This window comes from Bombyx mori, chromosome 3, assembly GCF_030269925.1.
Source record: "Bombyx mori chromosome 3, ASM3026992v2".
NCBI lineage: Eukaryota > Metazoa > Arthropoda > Insecta > Lepidoptera > Bombycidae > Bombyx > Bombyx mori.
Window position 1 is genome coordinate 12467683 of NC_085109.1, and position 20455 is coordinate 12488137.

The 20455-nt window shown below is 38.3% G+C and overlaps 1 protein-coding gene across 4 annotated transcripts in view; it reads left to right on the top strand.

The window, feature by feature from the left end:
- LOC101741857 (SH2 domain-containing protein 4B) overlaps window positions 1-20319 on the top strand; it is a 96007-nt gene extending 75688 nt beyond the window's left edge. For all 4 annotated transcript variants that reach the window (XM_012688864.4, XM_038018447.2, XM_004924366.4 and 1 more), the window contains 9 exons: window positions 2882-2996; window positions 7399-7515; window positions 8340-8513; window positions 9521-9733; window positions 10999-11173; window positions 14816-14929; window positions 15561-15668; window positions 16144-16338; window positions 17560-20319. In XM_012688864.4, the coding sequence (XP_012544318.1) occupies window positions 2892-2996; window positions 7399-7515; window positions 8340-8513; window positions 9521-9733; window positions 10999-11173; window positions 14816-14929; window positions 15561-15668; window positions 16144-16338; window positions 17560-17669 (1311 nt within the window). In that variant the 5' untranslated portion in view covers window positions 2882-2891 and the 3' untranslated portion in view covers window positions 17670-20319. The remainder of the gene's footprint in view (window positions 1-2881; window positions 2997-7398; window positions 7516-8339; window positions 8514-9520; window positions 9734-10998; window positions 11174-14815; window positions 14930-15560; window positions 15669-16143; window positions 16339-17559) is intronic.
- The last annotated feature ends 136 nt before the right edge of the window (window positions 20320-20455 follow it).

Consider the following 20455-nt stretch of genomic DNA (forward strand, 5'->3'; position numbering starts at 1 on the left):
CTACTGCGGGACCTCTAGTAATATTATTAGCGCCATAATGATGAGTATACTAAATACATATATGATATAACGCAGAATCCGAGGAGCTCATGCTAAAGTATACACCAAAGGTGATGGGTATCATAAATGCCTTGAGCTCTTCGTAACAAACACAAATAACACGCAGCCGATAGCTGGTCTGACTGTTGATGGCATTCAAATATCTCCGTATCACTATTTTAATAGCGCGATATAATCCAATGAAAATAATAAATACGAGATTAAGCTGTTTTGATCGTCTCAACGATTGGCGAAAACCGAAGAAATATATTTCAAAGCACGATATGTCAAAGCTAAGTGTAGATTTGCCGCAGTGTGTGTAGATCTGCCGTGGCGCCTTCTAAACAGCCTAACGCACTTTCTAATGTCAACAGCTCATCTTGTATCTGTCAAAACCGTGACTTATGAACGTAAGTGCACGCGCGATGTTCGAAACAACGTGTAATAAGTAATGTCACAGCGCGGAGAGTTTGTGAAAGTGTTACTTGAATGACGTTTATCGCTCGATCTTGGTATCAGCGTATAAAATCCTTTAATCGAGGTTTTATGTAGACTAGTGGTCCCGCAGTAGTCGAAATTCGACTATAAATCATTGAAATTATAAGTTTGAATATTATTATGGTTATCCTCACCTTGAGATATAAGTTCTAAGATCTCAGTATAGTTACAACGGCTGCCCTACCCTTCAGACCGAAACGCATTACTGCTTCACGGCAGAAATATGCAGGGCGGTGGTACCTACCCGCGCGGACTCACAAGAGGTCCTACCACCAGTAATAATAAAATAGTACTTGACTGGTTTCTTATACATACATATTTAACTCAAATCTCTACACATCGTCCCTCGCTCAAGAAACTTCACCATGTTTTATGTCTATAACGCATAAATTCGTCATGTTTAAAGTATTGTTTCCAATCCAAGATTGCCATATACAAATCGATATATAGACACGCTCGATTGGCCTTTGCATATCCGTATAACATCGGGGCTAGAACTAGTTGACCTTTACAATATCTGATCTAGCGTAATGTGTAAAGACGGAGTTACAAAGGAGTATGTACTGAGAAGTTTTGCGTATGACGCGAATGCATAATTTAGTAATGAAAATGCTGAGACCGCAGAAAAAGATATAGCTCGATACACTATTTGTTTTACTGCACACACATAGTGCATAGTATAATTAGCAATATTTACTATGCGCGTTGCATGTGTCCGTATTTTCAGTTTGTATAATTGTATTTATGACTTTGGCTTAATTATGATGTGCAATATATGGGTGCTTTTACATTCATATACTTTCTATAGTGATATTTCTCATACGGTACTCTTCTGGGAAATATTTTAGTGGTTAGATTTCTTACATTTCCGTATTCAATGTAACTAAGTTTTGTAACTGAACATACATATGAATATAAATTCAGAAGTAAGGTAAGGTAAGGTTAGTCAGATTCTATGATCACTTCCCATAAAAATCTATTCATCCGAAAAAGTAAAAAACTTTTCAGATTTGTGGGATGAATGGAACTTTGGACACACGATTTATGAATGAATTTGTGATTATATAATAAATGAAAATTTTAAGATGGATGTTAAGCCTAAAGACGCAATAAGCGCCATTGCGCTATCATCAACCAAGGAAGCGCCGTAATGGTCGCAGAACAAAAGCTTACAATTACAGAGCTGTCAAACTCCTAATGCATGAATTAACCATTCATTTAAGAGGAAAATTCGGTAACGACTGAAAAACTACGTGAAAATACTCATTGAATTCTCTATTATGTTAACCTCTTTAGGGGCATTGGCACATAATAATATGTATGTGTAGGTTTTTTTATTTTAATTATTTATACATATATTTATTTATTTACATACATTATTATATACGGCAAATGGCTAGACATGTGGATATATTTATTTTTAATGAATATTCACTGTGTTTGTTTTTTTCTTCTTTTACTTATTGAATTGTTTTTAATATAAAAATGTGTAGGTTCAGGAACTTTAAAAAGTTCCTGAAGCGGTTAAGCTTATCCCAACGCCTTACCTATTTTTCACGAGTGCAGTATTTAAAAAATATGGTGGGGTACATCGAAATAATAAGTCCAATCTTAGTAGTGGACTTTTTGGCCGGAACGCGAGGAGAGAAGTTGTGTGATTTGTTTTATTTTGTCTATTTAGTGTTTCTTCAGGTTTAAATGTGTAATAACGGTGGTTTATTAACTGTTTAATATCTGTGAAAGTGCACAAATGTGGGAAAATGAAACAAAGCCGCTGGACGTAACTTCTCGGGATCCTCCAAAAAGTCCACTGAAAAAATCTCAGTAAATGACCACCATTTTACTGAGATTAGATTTCATCCCATATCATTTCATTTCATCTCATTTAATTTCATCCCAGTTAATTAAGGCCTCAAATTAATCATCGTCATTTCATTTAATATCATTTCATTTCATTTCACTCCATATTATCATTTTTCATAAAAATAAGAATAGAATTTAAAATGACTTAAAGGTCTTAGTTACCAGGTCATAAAATCTCTTACAAAAAAAATATCTTAGTAGTTATAAATATATTTTTAAGGTAATTTCACAGATGTTTCCCATAGACTTAAAGGTCAATCACTTAATTTTGGAAAAATCTTGGAGAAATACATACATGTGATGTACGGATTTACTTGTCTGAATGCTTCAATTTGTTCTTGTTGAATTCTGTCCGTTACTGCAGCAAGGGATTTCTGTGTAAATAAAAATGGTACTCATATGTGTGTCTGTGTGTGTTTTTTTTTGATAACTTTTCCTTATGCCTATAATATATTTATAGTAATGTTCATTTTGTTATCAGGGCCGTCAAGATGCTGCAGAGGATCTTGCGCGACATGTGGGTGGATCCCGAGATCCTGGCCGAACTCGACGAGACCCAGAAACAAACGCTCTTCTGTAAAATGCGCGAGGAACAGGTATGTGAAGTGAACCTGTTACATACACTACTACTCTCTACCAGTGAACTTACAACTCAATGCCACCTTGTGAGTGAGGATTGAATACGCGATTCCTTTGGATTAACCCTTGTTTATGCCATTTAAAGTTGAGCACATTCGCTTAATGGTAGGATAACAATTAGGCTATGCAATTGAAACAGCGTCTATTTGGTTGTATAAAGTGATTAACACATACGTAACGAATAAAAGTAAGAACTATCACTGTACTATATTGTTACGCCTTTAAGAGTAACGCCATCTATCGCTGAATAGTCGAACGAATACCGAAGGATCTAGTAGCGTCTAGAACGCACGAGAATTGCAACGCCATCTATTGTCATATAGTGGAAACACACAATACTAGACTTTTGTGGAATATTCTCGACGATTCTAGGGATTTCGTCTCGATTATAAAAGCGTTGCAGAGATGGTACGCAGTTAGTAATCGGAACTACTCGAAGCGAAACAGCGAACGGATCACCTGAAGCGAAGCGGAAGAAGCGAATTGAAAGTTTTAAAGTATTTTTGAAGTACAGTATTAAGTTGTATTCCGGTAGAATTTTTATTTATTCCGAACCCCAGCGCGTAACATTAATATGAAACAGACAAAATGGGTTTTCTTCATTCTCGTACTTGAGTATAGTGATTAGGACGCACATCCATATCGCTGGGTCAAAAAACAGATTCCTTATCCCCAACTCAATATAAACATGCAATTGAATCAATCAATGTTTTTACTGTTGCACGGAACTACTTCATTCACCCGTGACCACAACAAAACGTTCAACAGCTTATTTAAAGGATTTCATGGTGAATGTTTCGGTCGTTCCAAAATAGATCGATTTGCATCTCAACTATTGTTCGTGCTGACCTTCTGTATTCCATTCCGGTCAGATCTCTCCGCTGTTCCGCTTGTAAATGCTCCCAAAAAGACATTCAGTTTATCTGAGCGTTTCGCTCTTTGATGTAATGTGTTAGTGGATTTATCTACAGGATGGCGTGAATGAGCCATTTTTTTGTAGACCTAAAGTTAACAAGTTTACTGGAAGCAAGTTTGGAAGTTATTTATTTATATATTTATATTAAGTATCACTTCACAATTTTTGCCAATTGCTTCATACTCGTTTATGTAACAGAATTTATACTATAGAATATATAACATACAAGTGGTTTTTAAACATATATCACATAACATCAATTTTATATATATAGCAGATGTACAAAGCGACAAATAGATATTTTTTTTTATGATTGAAGGATTACTGGTGGCCCGGAGGCCTTTCCAGTTTCACCAGGACAGGTCAGCGAGCAAAGACTCAGCCAGAAGGGGTGGGATTTGCTAACAGCTGCCCGAGCGCCTCCGAAGGAGACCTAAAAGCTCAAAAGCAGCTGCTTCGTGAATGAATCTACTACCGGATCGGAATCGCGACCCGCTGAGAAGATCCGGCGAGAAACTCAGGGAGCTGATTCATGGGTTAGGTTGCACGTCGAACTCTTTGTCGAGTTCGACGAGTACGGTTACCGGGGTCCCTAAGCCTGCTCCTAGTGAGAGCTGAAGGCGTCTAATGCAAAGGTTATTGGATCTGATGGATCCGTAAGGACGTGTCTAGGGCGTCAACGGTGACTGGCTCCTGCGTGATCAGGATTCGGGGAGTAGTCAGCGGCGGCAACGATAAGGCGATTATCATGACGCATAGCCTTATAGAAGTACCGTTCCGACGCTGACTTCATGTATTTCTGGATTGATTCGAGGCCCAGGTCGTCGTGTAGGTCAACGTTCCTCACGAACCACGGAGCTCCGACGGCTAACCTGCATAAGCGGGATTGTAGAGATTGGAGGGTGTCTATGTGTGTGCGGGCCGCGTGAGCGAAAACCACACTCGCGTAAGTCATGACCGGCCTGGCAGATAGAACTGAATAGTGACACGGCGATTCGTTTTAATGGAACAGGTCAACGCGTTTCAATTGACATTAACAAATGCGTCAGAAATTACTGGAATTCAAATTCGTTCCATAGAAACTAGAGCGGTGTGCTTTATGCTGCGCAATGAAAATGGGTTTAAAAATTAATAAAAAATGAAGGCAAATTAAGCAGAAGATTTCCGAAGAATTTTATAGCACACTAAACATTGTTTTCGTGTTTTATTTCTGTTATCATAATATGACATTGTAAAACAGAGCTGATAAACTGTTTCAACCGTATCGTATTTGTTTTGATTAATTGATATATTATATTTGATCTCATCTCAAGTGGTCATGGTCATTTTACCATGGAGTACGAATTCGATTCTCGGTCCAAAGTATGTACGCATGTTTGTGATATGATTCTTCATTCGTGTTTGGCTGTAGATGTTCTTTTCACAAATGCACATATGTATATACATTGGTTTCTTTATTTGAATTTCAAGCGTTTATTTATTTGACCACATCTAAACATCCGGTTTGCATAGTATATTTTTTGTGGTTTTACGGTTTATAGACGCAATTAAACTATTACCAATTAATCTCTATGGTTTTCAAAGCGCGCGCTTGGAATACTTTACGGTTATGGCAGTCACCGACAACCAAGGTTTCTGCCAACTGCCAACGTCTGATTTTAAAATGAAAACAATTAACGCGAGATTAAATCATAAGGTCGAGAACCCCGACGGTTGATTTACCGCATCACTATTGAAAATATTGTTTTGAGAGAATCGTTTGGTTAGCAACTCGGGTTAACATCACGAGTGCAAACGTTACTTATAAACCATGCCATTAACTTTCAATTCTTGTAACCGTACTCGTCGAACTCGGCAAAGAGTTCGACGTGCAACCTAACCTAAGCATCCGCCCGCTGAGTTTCTCGCCGGATCTTCTCAGCGGGTCGCGATTCCGATCCGGTAGTAGATTCATTCGCGAAGCAGCTACTCTTGAGTTGTTAGGTCTCCCTTGGAGGCGCTCGGGTAGCTGTTAGCAAATCCCGCCCCTTCTGGCTAAGCCCTTGCTCGCCCACCTGTCCTTGTGAAACTGGAAAGACCTCCAAAATAATCCAAAATAATAAATAAATAATCTTTCAATTCTGGTACGAGGTCATTTATTTTTTTCTTCACATTTCAATAATACTTTCAACATGATCGAGTGAACGTTTATTTAATATCTCACTACGCACGATGACCGGTAGCGTTTACTCTGTGTTAATAATTGATTTGTTGAGGTTCTATGCGTCCAAAGGACTTTTCAAAATGATTAGGTTACATACGTAATTGTTTTTATTTCGTTCGAATTGTTTTCGTTTCGATTGACGAATTAACGGTCTGTGGAGTTTAAGAACGCACCTTTATATGATGCGTAAGCCGAAACGCACGAGAGGTGGAAAAAAGAAGATATTCATGTGACACGGGACCTTTTTACCGCCGAAAATACTTAAGACGAAAAAAAAAAAAGTGTATAACTTAGAACTGTGTAAGCCGCTGCAACAATAAAACTCCTATTGTTTTAACTGTGGTGTTAATTACGAGTGATCCAAAAACACAATTTTCCCGCGAAATAAAGAAGGGACTATAAACAGACTCCCTCAGGTCCATCTGAAATTATATACGATAGTAGTTGCGATGTGATTATTGATGTGCGGTTTTAGTATAGAAAAACATCAGCCCACCATTTCCCGTGGGGGTTGTAAACCATACCGACAGATTCACCGGAAAACAGGACGCCTCTGATTAGTATACCAACTTCATCCAATAGCATTTACTGTTGGCTTTCTCGTCGAACCCCTCGGTTGCAACAAAGTGCTCGGCTAGTAAACTAACCCATAGATACAGCCCACTGAGTTTCTCGCCGGATCTTCTCAGTGGGTCGCGTTTCCCATTTAGTGGTAGATTCTGGGAAGGACTGCTTTTGCTAGGGCTAGTGTTTGCAACGCCTCCAAGTTTGAGCTCCGAAAGCTTACCTACACATTAGGGTTACGTTGACATAACTTCTCTAGGCTACCAGCTTAGATAGGTAGTTTAAAAAAAACTGTTGGCATGACGGATTATAAGCCTGCACGGTTAGGTGCCACAATCTTACCTATTTCTGGTGCAAAGCTATCTGAAGGCGGTACAGTCGTTATATAATTGAGGCATAGACCTGATGTCCCAAGGTGGACAGACGCATTAGCTTTGTTGTCTACAACTACACCAGACACCGTACACCCAAAATAACATGTGTAAAGTGTTGTGTTTTTTTTTGCGTGCGGGTGGGTACTCGCTAATTTCTGCCAAAATCGATGCTTTCCGACAAGTCTAAGACAGGAGACGACACAGCATCGTGAAGATGAAACTAGTGGAGCTGGTCACGACCCTCGGACATGCGAAGCACGACCGAAGGAGAAGGATGCAAATTAATTACCCTTATATTTCAGGTACGAAGATGGCAGGCCTGGGACGATAAAATCAGCAAGGACGACATCCAGCCTAAGTTCCAGAAGAACGGGAAGAAGCAGGTCCAGTTCCTTAAAGGAGAAGACGGCGAACCATGGGTATGGAAATCTTAAGTTTTACCGATTTATAATTTTCAGGCCGACCCAAAGTTAAGAGTGATACTTTTTTTTTTTTTTTTATAATATATTGCGCGTTCCCCTGACGAGTAATTGTCAGGGACATTTTTTAGGCTATTTTGCTATTTTTCCAATTATCTTTTTTTTTACTATTTGTAATGTTGGATTCATGTTTCGTTTTCCATAATTATTTAATATTCGTTTCTGTTCCCTTCTTATACTTATACTTTAATTCCCTTATATTTTACCTATATACCTATTAAAGAGTGATACTATGCAAGATATAGTTATCAGACTCAAAGCTAAGAGCGATGTTATGCAAGATAATATAACTTAGCTAAATTATATTAACTGGGTTAGAAAGCAGCTAATATCTTAAGGCTGGTTTTTAATTTTATGTTTCATTAAAGTACAATTTTAAGTTACTCAATAATGAAATGTGTCTCTTTCATGTCTTATTTGTTTTTATTAATATATTTAATGAATATAGACGTGTTAAAAGCACTCTAAAATAAAATTGAATCTTTATTATTTATTTTATTTTATTGCATAGATGGGTGGACGAGCTCACAGCCCACCTGGTGTCAAGTGGTTACCAGAGCCCATAGACATCTACGACGTAAATGCCGCCACCCACCTCGAGATACGAACTCTAAGGTCTCAGTATAGTTACAACGACTGCCCCACCCCTTAAACCGAAACGCATTACTGCTTCACGGCAGGGTGGTGGTACCTCACTGTGCACAATAGGTCCTACGACCAGTAATCTAAAGCGAGGCTATAATTTGTTAAACGATCTGCTTCAGGTTTGGGTTATGGGTGAACATCCAGACGACAAGTCAATAGAGAGCATCCTAGCGGAGGAAGCGAGGCAGCGCGCCCTCGCCCAGGCTCGTGAGGAGGCGCACCAGCTCAGGAAGTCCGTCGAGAAGGAACTCACACAGCTTATCGACTACAAACCTCTAGACAGCTTGGAACAGGTCAGCATAATATCTGAAATGCGTTTATCATAAGCAAAGTTAACGTGATCAGTCACGACCGTTTACAACTAGTGGTAGGATGTCTTGAGAGTCCGCACGGGTGCTTTGGGCGACGTCGACTGTTTACCATTCAGTCTACAGGATCGGTTATGGAAAGATTTAATAGTGTAGTGTAATAGGTTTGTCGAACTGCTCTACTGGAGGTAGGTTATAAACCCACCACCAAAGATCTCCTGCTCTAATCTGGGGTAAATTGGGGCAGCCGTTGTACTATACAATTAGGACTTTGTCACATTTACTGGTGCTAGGACATCTTGTGAGTCCGCACGGGTAGGTACCACCATCCTGCCTATTTCTGCCGTTTTAACTATACTGAGACCTTAGAATTCATATCTCAAGGTGAGTAGCGCATTTACGTTGTAGATGTCTATGGGCTCTATTAACCACTTAACATCATGTGGGCCGTGAGCTCGTCCACCCACCTAAGCAATAAAAAAAAAGATTACCTCGTACGACCTCTTGTGAGTCCGCGCGGGTGGGTACCACCACCCTGCCTATTTCTGCCGTGAAGCAGTAATGCGTTTCGGTTTGAAGGGTGGGGCAGCCGTCGTTACTATACTTGAGACCTTAGAACTTGTATCTCAAGGTGGGTGGCGCATTTATGCGCGGCGATGTGTGCTGCAGGTAAATCGCGTTTTAGAAAGAGACAGACGACATACTTTTTAAATACGAACATGTGAAGTTTCATTGTTTCCTTTCAAAGGGAAGATCTTTTATCGAGATCGGTCGAAAATATTCTGTAGACCGACGGTCCGAATGCTGTTGTTCGAAACTTGTATATATAATGTATAGGCTTATCATGAAAATGATATTGGCACGAGTCAGGCAATTGTCTAATAATGCCTTGTGTTAGCTATCTTTCCACCGATATATACTTCGATGTACTTTTATCAATCTTCATTGATATCGGTCAGTTGTAACTTCAGAATAAGTTGTTTTATTTACAGAAATTCGACCTTTCACCAAAAAGCATAGACCCGCTGGACGACCTGGAGATCTACTGCACAGTCGACGAGCTCCGGCAGCGCATCGAGGCGCTGGAGCCCGAGGTGAAGATCTCGGAGAAGGAGGACCTAAGAAACGAGGACAACATGAAACTGGACCTGAACAAGAACACATTGCATTTCAATTTTATCGAAGGGAAAAGGGATGTTTTGCAGGTTAGCTAGTACATTTGGACGTCATTTCGGATCCTCCTGATCCACTAACGGTGCTTCTAGGTACTTCAAGCACCGGTCATCGTTCTCGTCGAACCCGTCGCTTGCGATGAAGTGCTCGACGAGTAAACCCTCAGACACAGCCCACTGAGTTTCTCGCTGGATATTCTCGGTGGGTCGCGTTTCCGATCCGGTGGTAGATTCTGCGAAGCACGGCTCTTGCCCCTAGCAAGCCCCTAGTTAGCAACGTCATCAGGTTTGAGCCCCGTGAGCTCACCTAATAGTTAAGGCGACGCTGATATAACCTCTCAAGGCTATCAGCTTTGGTGCATCGTTTCTCTCGTAAATAGGACCCAGCTTCTTTTTTTCCGCTAAATTATACCTTAAGGTCAACTTTTCGGCGCGCACTGCAGTACCGTAGGGCTGGTGTAGCCGGTGTGGTGGAGCTCGATGGGGCTTAGTCGGTAGTTGATTTTGCGGGGCGAGTGCCTCGCGCGCCTTTTTCAAGGCGTGGTCTCCTGCGAGGAATACGGGGAGGTGGAGGACCTTGGCCATCCTCGTCTCCCTCTTTCTCTCGGGAGGCGCCGGAGTCCGACATAACCCGGTTCGTTAACCCCCTTGACCGGGTATCCGTAAATGGATTCCCCAGCGTTAAAAAAAAAACCTTTGCCCAATTTGTTACATATGTATCGGCCCACTGTAAAATAAATCATAGTCGATTAATCCTATTCAATCGGTTCACTGCACACGAACTTATGTCATACAACCGTACGGACTCTATTCTTAAACCTGAACAGAGAATTATGGACCAGAGCTTAATTCGACTTTGCTTAGAATAAATGGCGTAGTTTAAGTTAATTTTTTGTGGACCCGCATTCTAAAGCAAAGGTCGACGCTCTTCCGTCTAGCGGAAGGTCATTGAGCTCGCGTGTTTTTATGAATGTTACATTGCGTGCAGTGAAGATTAAATTGAAGATAGTTGGCAATATGTCTGCCTATTTCTGCCGTGAAGTAGTAATGCGTTTCGGTTTGAAGGGTGGGGCAGCCGTTGTAACTATACTTTTCAGGATATTATCAAAATAACCCTTTTACTCATATCTATTCATAAAATATTTATAACTACTGACACCATGCACCCCACGCTTTTTTTACAATTTTCCTTTTTTTCTTACACTATTCTTAATTCAAATTTATTTTCTATTTTTTATAAGAGCGTATTTTTTTTGTTTTTTTTTTTTTAATTGTTATTTAATTTGTATTTATAACAGGATTTAGGCCTCCCGAACAACGAATGCGTGAGTCACCGGGTGGCGGCGTGGGAGCGTCGCGTGGCGGCCGCCCGGGCCGGGGATATCCTGCGCGGGATCCGGGCCAGGAGAGCGAAGACATTACGCGATGCGCAACTACACGCGCACGACGACGAGGCCGCCTGGAGGGAACAAGGTGAGTGAATCGCGTAGTGTAGTTTTACTTCCCTAGGCTGATAGCCTTGAGAGGCTATTTCAGCTTCACCCTAACGTGTGTAGGTGAGCTCACGGGGCTCAAATCGGAGTGTTGCTAACACTGACCCTAGTAAGAGCCGTGCTTCGCAGAATCTACCACCGGGTCGGAATAGCGACCCATTGAGAAGATTCGGCGAGAATCTCAGTGGGCTGTGTTTATTTTTATTGTTTATATGGGTGGACGAGCTCACATCCCACCTGGTGTTAAGTGGTTACTAGAGCCCTTAAACATCTACAACGTAAATGCGCCACCCACCTTGAGATATAAGTTCTATTAGATTAGTTCTATTAGAATTTATTATTCGTATTAGAATAATCTATACTTTTACCTATGCTATATACCTAACCGACGTTAGTAATAAAATACTATATCTATCTAATCTATATTCATCAAGAGCTTGATGGCAGACGATTTTACTGCACAATATAAAGATGAAATTATATAAAACTAGCTGTACTCGCCCACTTCGCTGGGCATTTAAAATTAACATTATTATTTATTGTCACGATTAGGGAGTCTAACACTCATATAAATCTTAACCTATCCATTAAGTACATTTATTTTCTACATGGATACCAAGTTTCAAGTCAATCGGATGCACGGTTCAGTAGTTATAACGGAATATCCGTAATAACTACTGTAGGTTTTTATATTAGTATAGATGATATAAAATAGTAACATGATTTCAATACAGACAGTTTGATGGAAATCAAACGTTATGTTTCTGTCACAGCTAATCGCGAAGATTGATTTTGTACTTTCCGAGAAATATCGTCAACTACATAAAACTATAAACCTTAGATGTTACATGATAAGGCTTTTATTGATCGAAGGCACTTTGGTCTTTTATCTTCCAAGAAACGTGTGAACTCAAAGAGATTCACAGTCTTTATTACAGCAGTAATGCGTTTCGGTTTGAAGGGTGGGGCAGCCGTTGTAACTATACCGAGACCTTAGAACTTATATCTCAAGGGGGTTGGCGCATTTACGTTGTAGACGTCTATGGGCTCCAGTAATCACTTAACACCAGGTGGGCTGTGAGCTCGTCCACCCATCTAAGCAATAAAAAAATATCGTACAAAGACCCATTTTCAATGGAAATCCTACCCTTCACAAACATAATTCCCTCCAAAAATAGCAATTCTTTTCTAATAAGTCCACCAAGTTACAATAGTTTCTGTTTGCGAATATCCATTCTCATCTGCCTTTTTATATTTTTAGTACACATAAGAAAGTATTAAGTCCAAGGTGAATTTTGAAGATACATGTTTTGACAGTTTTATCTCGAAAGCAACCTTGCTCCAGATCGTACATACCTGCAACATAAGACGCTGTGATGCGGAAACATCAATATTATCATTTTAGGATATTGCAATGCATTTGCAATCTTATTCTGGAGGAGATGTATGGAAATGGTAATGCAAGGTAGAGGGGGAAGAGGTCGACCGAAGAAGACATGGATGGAATGTGTGAATGACGATATGAGAGAGAGAGGCGTGAGTGTTGAGATGACGGCTGATAGAAGAGAATGGAAGACAAAAATTAGCTGTGCCGACCCCACCTAGTGGGACAAGGTGGAGAAAAAGAAGAAGATTCTTGCCTCCTTTCTGGTAATTTCCAGTCAATCAATGATCGGAAATTCGCTGCATTGTGATCATCAAAGCGATCATAAGATTGTCAATTCCGATCTTGTCTCGACTATTTTATTTATGCTCTGACCCGTTCGTTAAATGGCTTCAAATAGTTGTTTGTGTTATTGCGATTAATTCAATTTTGAAAACTGTGCATTTTATGCAAAGCTCACTATAGATCTATAAATAAAGAGACACGAACTTCATAAAAAAAAAAACAGTTAAATCATAAATGTCACTTCTGTTTTTTTTATAATTCTCTTCGTTAACGTCCGAAATAATAATATAAAGCGCGAGAGAATTAAACGGTTAAACATGTTTTAATTATATTTCCTTTTTTATATGTTTAGAAGCTATTGACGAATGTTATTTGTCATCAGTATATTCTTTGGTTAATTATAAAATAAAATAAAATAAAATAAAAAGCCTTTTATTTCCTGCTAAAATACAAAGTAAATAGGTATACATATAATAATTTTAATTTTCTTCACTTATGTTTGGCAGGAACCCATTAAACATGGTGAAGGCCTCCTCCAAGTCCTTCCATTTGGTTCTATTTTGGGCTACCTGTCTCCATCGAGGGCCAGCAATAGCTTTTATATCATCCTCCCATTTTGATATCGGGCGACCCTTTTTTCTTTTCCCTTGTGGCCCTTCCCATGCAGTTATTCTTGCAGTCCATCTCTGGTCCTTAAGTCTGGCTACATGACCAGCCCACTTCCACTTCAAGTTTCTGGCATATTCAAGAGCATCTATAGATTTTGTTTTTTCTCTGATTGTTGTGTGTCTGATTTTTTGAATCTTTCTTATATTCAGCAGACTTCGCTCCATTCCTCGTTGGCAGCTTACTATTAGATTATTGGCCTTTGATGTAAACTTCCAAGTTTGGCAGCCATAAGTCAAGCATGGTAGAATGCAGGAATTTAGAACCTTGGTTTTTAAGTATATTGGCAACGTACTTTTAAATACTTCACGTAAATTCCAGTACTTGTTCCAGGTGTGTTGGATTCTTCTTCCAATCTCCATCTCATTGCTTTTTCTTTCAAAGCTGATCTGTTTTCCTAAGTAAATATAGTGGTCTGTGTATTTCAATAGTTCGTTTCCGACTGTTATTTTCTTTCTAGCACTATTTGTCATTACCATAGTTTTTGTTGTATTCATTTCTAAGCCTACTTTAATGCTGGCTTTGTGCAGAGACTCAACCATGTATTGAAGTTCTGAACTTGATTCTGCCAGCACTACTAAGTCGTCTGCAAAGCGGAGATGAGTCAAATATTTACCTTCAATATTTAAGCCGAGGTTTTTCCAATCTAGCTGTCTAAATATTGATTCAAGTATGGCAATGAAAATTCTTGGAGACATGGGGTCTCCCTGTCTTACACCTCTTTTGATAGGAAATCTTGGGCCTATAGATTCTAGTTTTATTCTGCTTGTATTAGTTTTATAAATGTTTTTAATTATCTGTATATATTTATCATTCACCCCTTGGTTTTTTAAAGACTTCCATACACTATCATGTGACACTGTGTCAAATGCCTTTTGGTAGTCTATGTATGCAATGTATAGTGTTCTCTGTTTTTCTTGGTATTTTTCTATCAAGAGTTCTTTGGTTTAATATTAGTTATTAATTCTTTAATATCTCAATAACAAATCTTAAGAAAAACATCCAATAAATGGAATGTAGGAATCTAAGTCTTGAGGTGTTAATGATTAAGGTCGAATTTTAAACTTGTAGCCAGTATTAATTATGTATATTTACAATCTTAATACTGTTAATCTCACAGTTCTTGTTATCCCATATCATACGTCATCTCAGCACTCACATCCTTCTCTCGTATAATATCTTCTCTCACACAACCCATTGAAATTATTTTAAGACACCCTTTCCTCATATTAGTCCTTCATCAGGTCCTTTAAATCAATACTTAATTAAATTTATTTTTATTTCCAGAACGCAAGGCAAAAGAAGCCGAAGCGAATATGAGGGAGATAGCTCGTGTCGCCAGGGAAGCCCATAGACGCAGCACAGACTTTGCAGACACAACCATCACTGATGCTTCACAAGGTATGAATCCCTTCATTTTATATATCTATTTCGTTTATTGTCGTGTATTTATTTCAGTATTAGAGGGAGTCTGAAAGTGACAGAGAAGTTGAGAAGTGCGCGTTTGGGATGGTATGGACATGTGATGAGACGAAATGAAAATGAGGTTGGTAAGAGTGTTAACTATGAATGTGGAAAGATATAGAAGAAGAGGTAGATCTAAAAAGAAATGGATGGATTGCGTGAAAGACGATATGGGTAAGAGGGGAGTGAGCGAAGGAATGGTATATGATAGAGAAGTGTGGAAGGAGAAATTATGTTGTGCTGACCCCAAGTGACCGGGAGAAGGGCAGGAGAATGATGATTTATTTCAGTATTGAAATTTAATTGCAGTCAAAAATCAATATATAATTGAATTTTTCTAAATAAAGAACATTCTAATCGATGGTATTACAAGTCAATTTTAGATTAAAACTGCGACATGAATACCGACCCTAACTAATTGGTGTCGACTCCGCCTTATAAGCTCAAAAGACGAAAATAAATTGTGAAATTTACCAACAATATTGTGACCATAATATTGTTTCATATATGGAACGGTTGAAACATCGAAGATTCATTTCTGGATAAAACCATTTGTTTTCATGTATAGCTGGTAAGCCACCGAGCAGGGAGGCGGTGCTGGAATGGTTCAGAACCCAGGAGCTGCCTCGAGGAGTCGGACTCGAAGAGAACAATAAACCAGTGGAATGGTTTCACGGTTAGTAATAGTAACATTTGTTTTTAATTTCAACCTTTGACCAGATCATCGGTCCACCTCGTTGGATCGTAACGTGGCCCACGTTACGACGTCCAATACGAGACCTCTAACCATAGAAGTATAATTAAACCCATCTTGATCTCAGCAACAACTTGCCTCTCATATATCATAAAAATATATTAGAATAATATCATATACTTAATTTGTTTTTGGTTTATTTTACAGTTAATTTTAATATGATTAGATAGGTACAATATAAAATTCTAAAAGTTCAATTGTTTTTTATTAATTATTAGTTCATTTATTCATTTTATTAAGTCATCACTGTGCGTTACGAGCAGTAGGCAACCCGCCCCCTCACCCCTGCCACCACCTAAGGCGCGGCCAACTAGTTCAGCGCGCACTATAATACGCAATACATGGCTGGCTGCATACATTGCGGCGTTTGGATGACCGTTCCGAACCTCGTCCGCAGGTCTGATCAGTCGGTCCGAGGCCGAGTCGATCCTGTCGGGCGCCGCGCCGGGCAGCTTCCTGGTGCGCGTGTCGGAGCGCGTGTGGGGGTACGCGGTGTCGTACCGCGGCGCCGCGCGCTGCAAGCACTACCTGGTGGCGGCCGGCGAGCACTACCGCCTGCTCGGGACCAAGCGACGGGACCATCGGACTCTCGGTTAGTCGAACACGTCATTTCGTATCCTCCCGATCCACTAACGGTTCTTTTAGGTACCTCAAGCACCGGTCACCGTTCTCGTCGAACCCGCCGCTTGCGACGAAGGGCTCGCCGAGTAAATTAACCCTCAGACACAGCCCACTGAGTTTCTTGCCGGATCTTCTCGCGGGTCGCGTTTCCGATCCGGTGGTAGATTCTGCGAAGCACGGCTCTTGCTAGGGTTCGTGTTAGCAACGTCGTCAGGTTGGAGCCGCGTGAGCTCACCTACTAGTTAAGGTTACGCTGATATAGCCTCTCAAGGCGCTCAGCTTAGGTAGGAAAGAATAAAAAAATAAAAAAAGTGCGTGCGTACAAAGTACACATGTCAGAAGTGAAACTTTTTAGGCGAACTAATTTATAAGTCTTGCTTATATTTATACAAATCTAAAACTTTAGATTTTCGAGACTTAAAGGAAGGGAAAAGGAAGATATGTTTCCGCCAAAAGTCTGTCAAATGTCAATCTCAAACCTCAGTGATGACAGTCACATTATGTTTAGATTTCTAAATTGTAAATGACTAATATTTTGCCAATTGAATTGACTAATTTAATTTCATGCTATTTGATTAATGTTCCAAATTCTTTTCACTTCATTTCAATTCCTATTAACATTTTTCACAAAAAAATTATAAAATATTAGGCTGTATGGTATGATACATTTGCCTTTCCAGTTGGAAAAATACAACAACTACTACTACTGACATTTGACAAGTACTTAATTTAAATAGTAGTTTGATGCCACTTCCGTTGCATACCTGCGTGACGTTCTGTAAAAATTTTACCCTCATGCGCCTAAAGAAGTTTCACTTCAATAAAGAAACCTTAAGAGACCACTGCTGGGATTTTTTCCTGAATTATCAGGAATGATTTCAATGGCCTCGGATTACCAAGACCATTGAAATCATTTACTATTGAAGTCGGCTGTGTGTTCTGCTTTCAGTTGCAAAAACACCTATCTATCTCTGTAACACCATCCTAATATAATGTTTTAGCTTTGACCGTGAATCAAATACGAACCCCATGATACAGTAATCAAGATTATTAATCACGAGACAACCGAAGCAATGTATTGTAAATTCTTTTAAAATTATACTAAAGGTACTAAATATTAACTGAAAACATATATAATTTAAAAACGTTATACTATACAAAACTCACGAACGATTTTTTTTTCACATTTCAGCCGATCTCATCAATTACCACAGAACGGTGACCATCACCGAGAGTGGAGGTGAACTCCTCGTTACTGCGTGCAGACCGGCCGAAGCACCGGCTTGTCTCTCCACAGAATAAACTATAGACAGCATCAGTCGCACACGATCAGTTTAGCTTGACAAGTAAGCATGGCGCTCCAAAATGATTCGTCATATAAAAAAAAATCTATTTTGAATTCGCTACCGAATTGATGTAACGAGAAATGCCAAAAATATAATCAAATTAAAAAAAAAAAAGTATATATCGACGCTTGAAAGGCAAACGTGACTAAGCGACAATGTGTGAAATTTACAGCAGATTAATTTAAAGTTGAAATACATGAAAACAAAATTTATTTTAACGAATCCAGCTGTAGTAGAATCTAGCTGGTATCTGTAGGATTGAAATGATTTTAATAGACCTAGAAATATATATTTTTTCCACGTCGAATATGGTTATTGCCTATCATTTATTACTGTACAAAGCAGTTATTTTCGCTTAGTCAATTTTTGACTTTCAAGCGTCGATATGTTATTATAGTGAATTCGTTTATTTACTAAACAGTACTATCATGAAGAGCTCTTAATCATGTTCGTTTGGCTTTTCAGAAGGATTGGCCTAAACAATACAGATGAGATCGTTTCTAATGTGATCTATATACATTATACATATATAGCATTGTTCAGGTTCTGTAATCTGTTAACAATAGGTTGATCTCAGGACGTCCGCTTGGTCGAACAATTAATCCAAATCAATCCATCAACGGAATCGATTCTATTGAAAATATAATATTGTCTATGGTAGTTTTCCAATTACAGATCATAATGCGACTCAGTGACGCACAATGCCGAATTATGCTGAAGCTTAATCGGAACGTGAATTAGTTTTCAAATGCATCAGCAGAGTGCGCTAAGTTAGCACAGTTTTAATTAACATTGATTATTTCTAAGAAACTACGACGAAACGAAAGCCTTACAATTTTTTTCAACATTAAATAATATTACTAACGATAATATAAACAAAATTTCGATCAATGCCAACTTAAAGAAAAAACACTTGTCAATTTTCTGTCACTGAGTCGGTATCGATTGCGAGTATCACGCGAGAGCAGTACTTATGAGAGTGCTCGATTGTGCGAAGCGTTGCTGTAGTTGGAACATTCAACGTTGAGCATTATGCCGCATAATGCGCTCTTGTGCTGTCATTGGAAAACTACCAAACACATCATACATAATGCTTCTTGTAAACTTTAAATCGAATTCCAATTCTAAAAAATATTAGGGCTGTCACAAACTGTCAAAAAAGGTTACTAGTGTCAAAACTGATCGTGTATTGCACAATAGGGACCAGTTATAACTATCAGTCATGTATTAATTTAGTTTATAAGTTTCACTCACATTAATTTAAATATTATTCTATAAGTATTATACTATATGTATAAACAAATACAAAATGTAACCATTATAATCAAACAGCAGTTGAATAGTCTTCAAGTGTACATAAATTCCTAAGCCCCAAGGTAGTTTTCGTTAAAATCTAAAATAAATTAAAATTCTGACATTATTTGCGAACAATATTCCTTCTGCCCACTGTACTCATTGTAGGTACTTCAGCCTATTAAAAATAATTATATTAATGATACAAATTCGAATTATAGTTTGATTTCTCCGCCAAAAAATACTGTATACTTTAAAAAAAAATCAGACTATATTTTGGCAAAGGTGTCTAAATAAAAAAAAAACATTGTAAATAATAAATCATTAAAATAATAAGTTGAGAGCATTTTTTAAATTAAGTTAAATTAAAAATAGGAATTTTAAAATTATACCTTCAATTACATTTATTTTCTATAATAATCGAATGTGAAAATAATAATCGATTTTTGCTTTGTGATAGTGGCGCTTCCGATTTTAGGGTTTTAATATTACTTTAAAACATATTTTATATTACGAACTCATATTAACAAATTACTGTAACGTATTTTTAATAGTCCTTATTAAATTTAATAATTAGTTAATATAAATTTTGCTGCACTTTAAATAAAGGTATTTCCATAAAAACAATTTAAAATAAAATATATCTCAGTATTAGGAATGGTATTCAAACACTCAAACTTAATATTTAGAAATATATTGCCTAACACATAAAACTTAAAAAAACCAATATGAACTTAGTTGTAAATTTTTTAAATCACACTATTAAGTGAATACAATGAAACGATATAAGTCCAGGCGACCTAGTATATTTTTAATATCCGCTATCTCTTTCGCACACCCATGCAGTCGCAATGACGTCATAATGCCTTTTGATAATATATAACGCATGTAATTCTTTGGAAATCGCATCTTCAAGGACGATTACTTAAAAGTAATAACCTAAAAACAATGTTTTTTCACTCGACAGTGCAATTATAAATTCGCCAAATATTATAGGTACTTCTAGTGGATTGCAAACTTTGAAACTATTTGAAACCAAAGCGAACAAAGATTTTTTAAAATCGGTCAAAATTCTTTATAGCTCATAAGCGCACTTCCGCGTTGTTGCTCGTTCATGTTTTTGTCACATCAGCATCGCTCGAAGCTGATCAGTCAGCGATGACGCTGACGCTCGAATCAGCAACCCGATTCTATGATTACATTTAAAACGTAATGTATGCCATTTGTCTGTCGTTTATAGATAGCTTTTAGTCTATGACTTTGTATTTAGTCGTTAACTGCCAACTTGAATAATAAAAAGATATTAAAATTAATTAGATTTGTTTTATTTGAGAATAAGCTACGCGCTAGACTAGCTCACGGCTTGTCTCTAGTGCTTCAGACGTGAGGTCGGCATCTCAATTGTGTTAAACAGCTGTCCTTAAGCTTTGAACTGAAACTCATGAATGG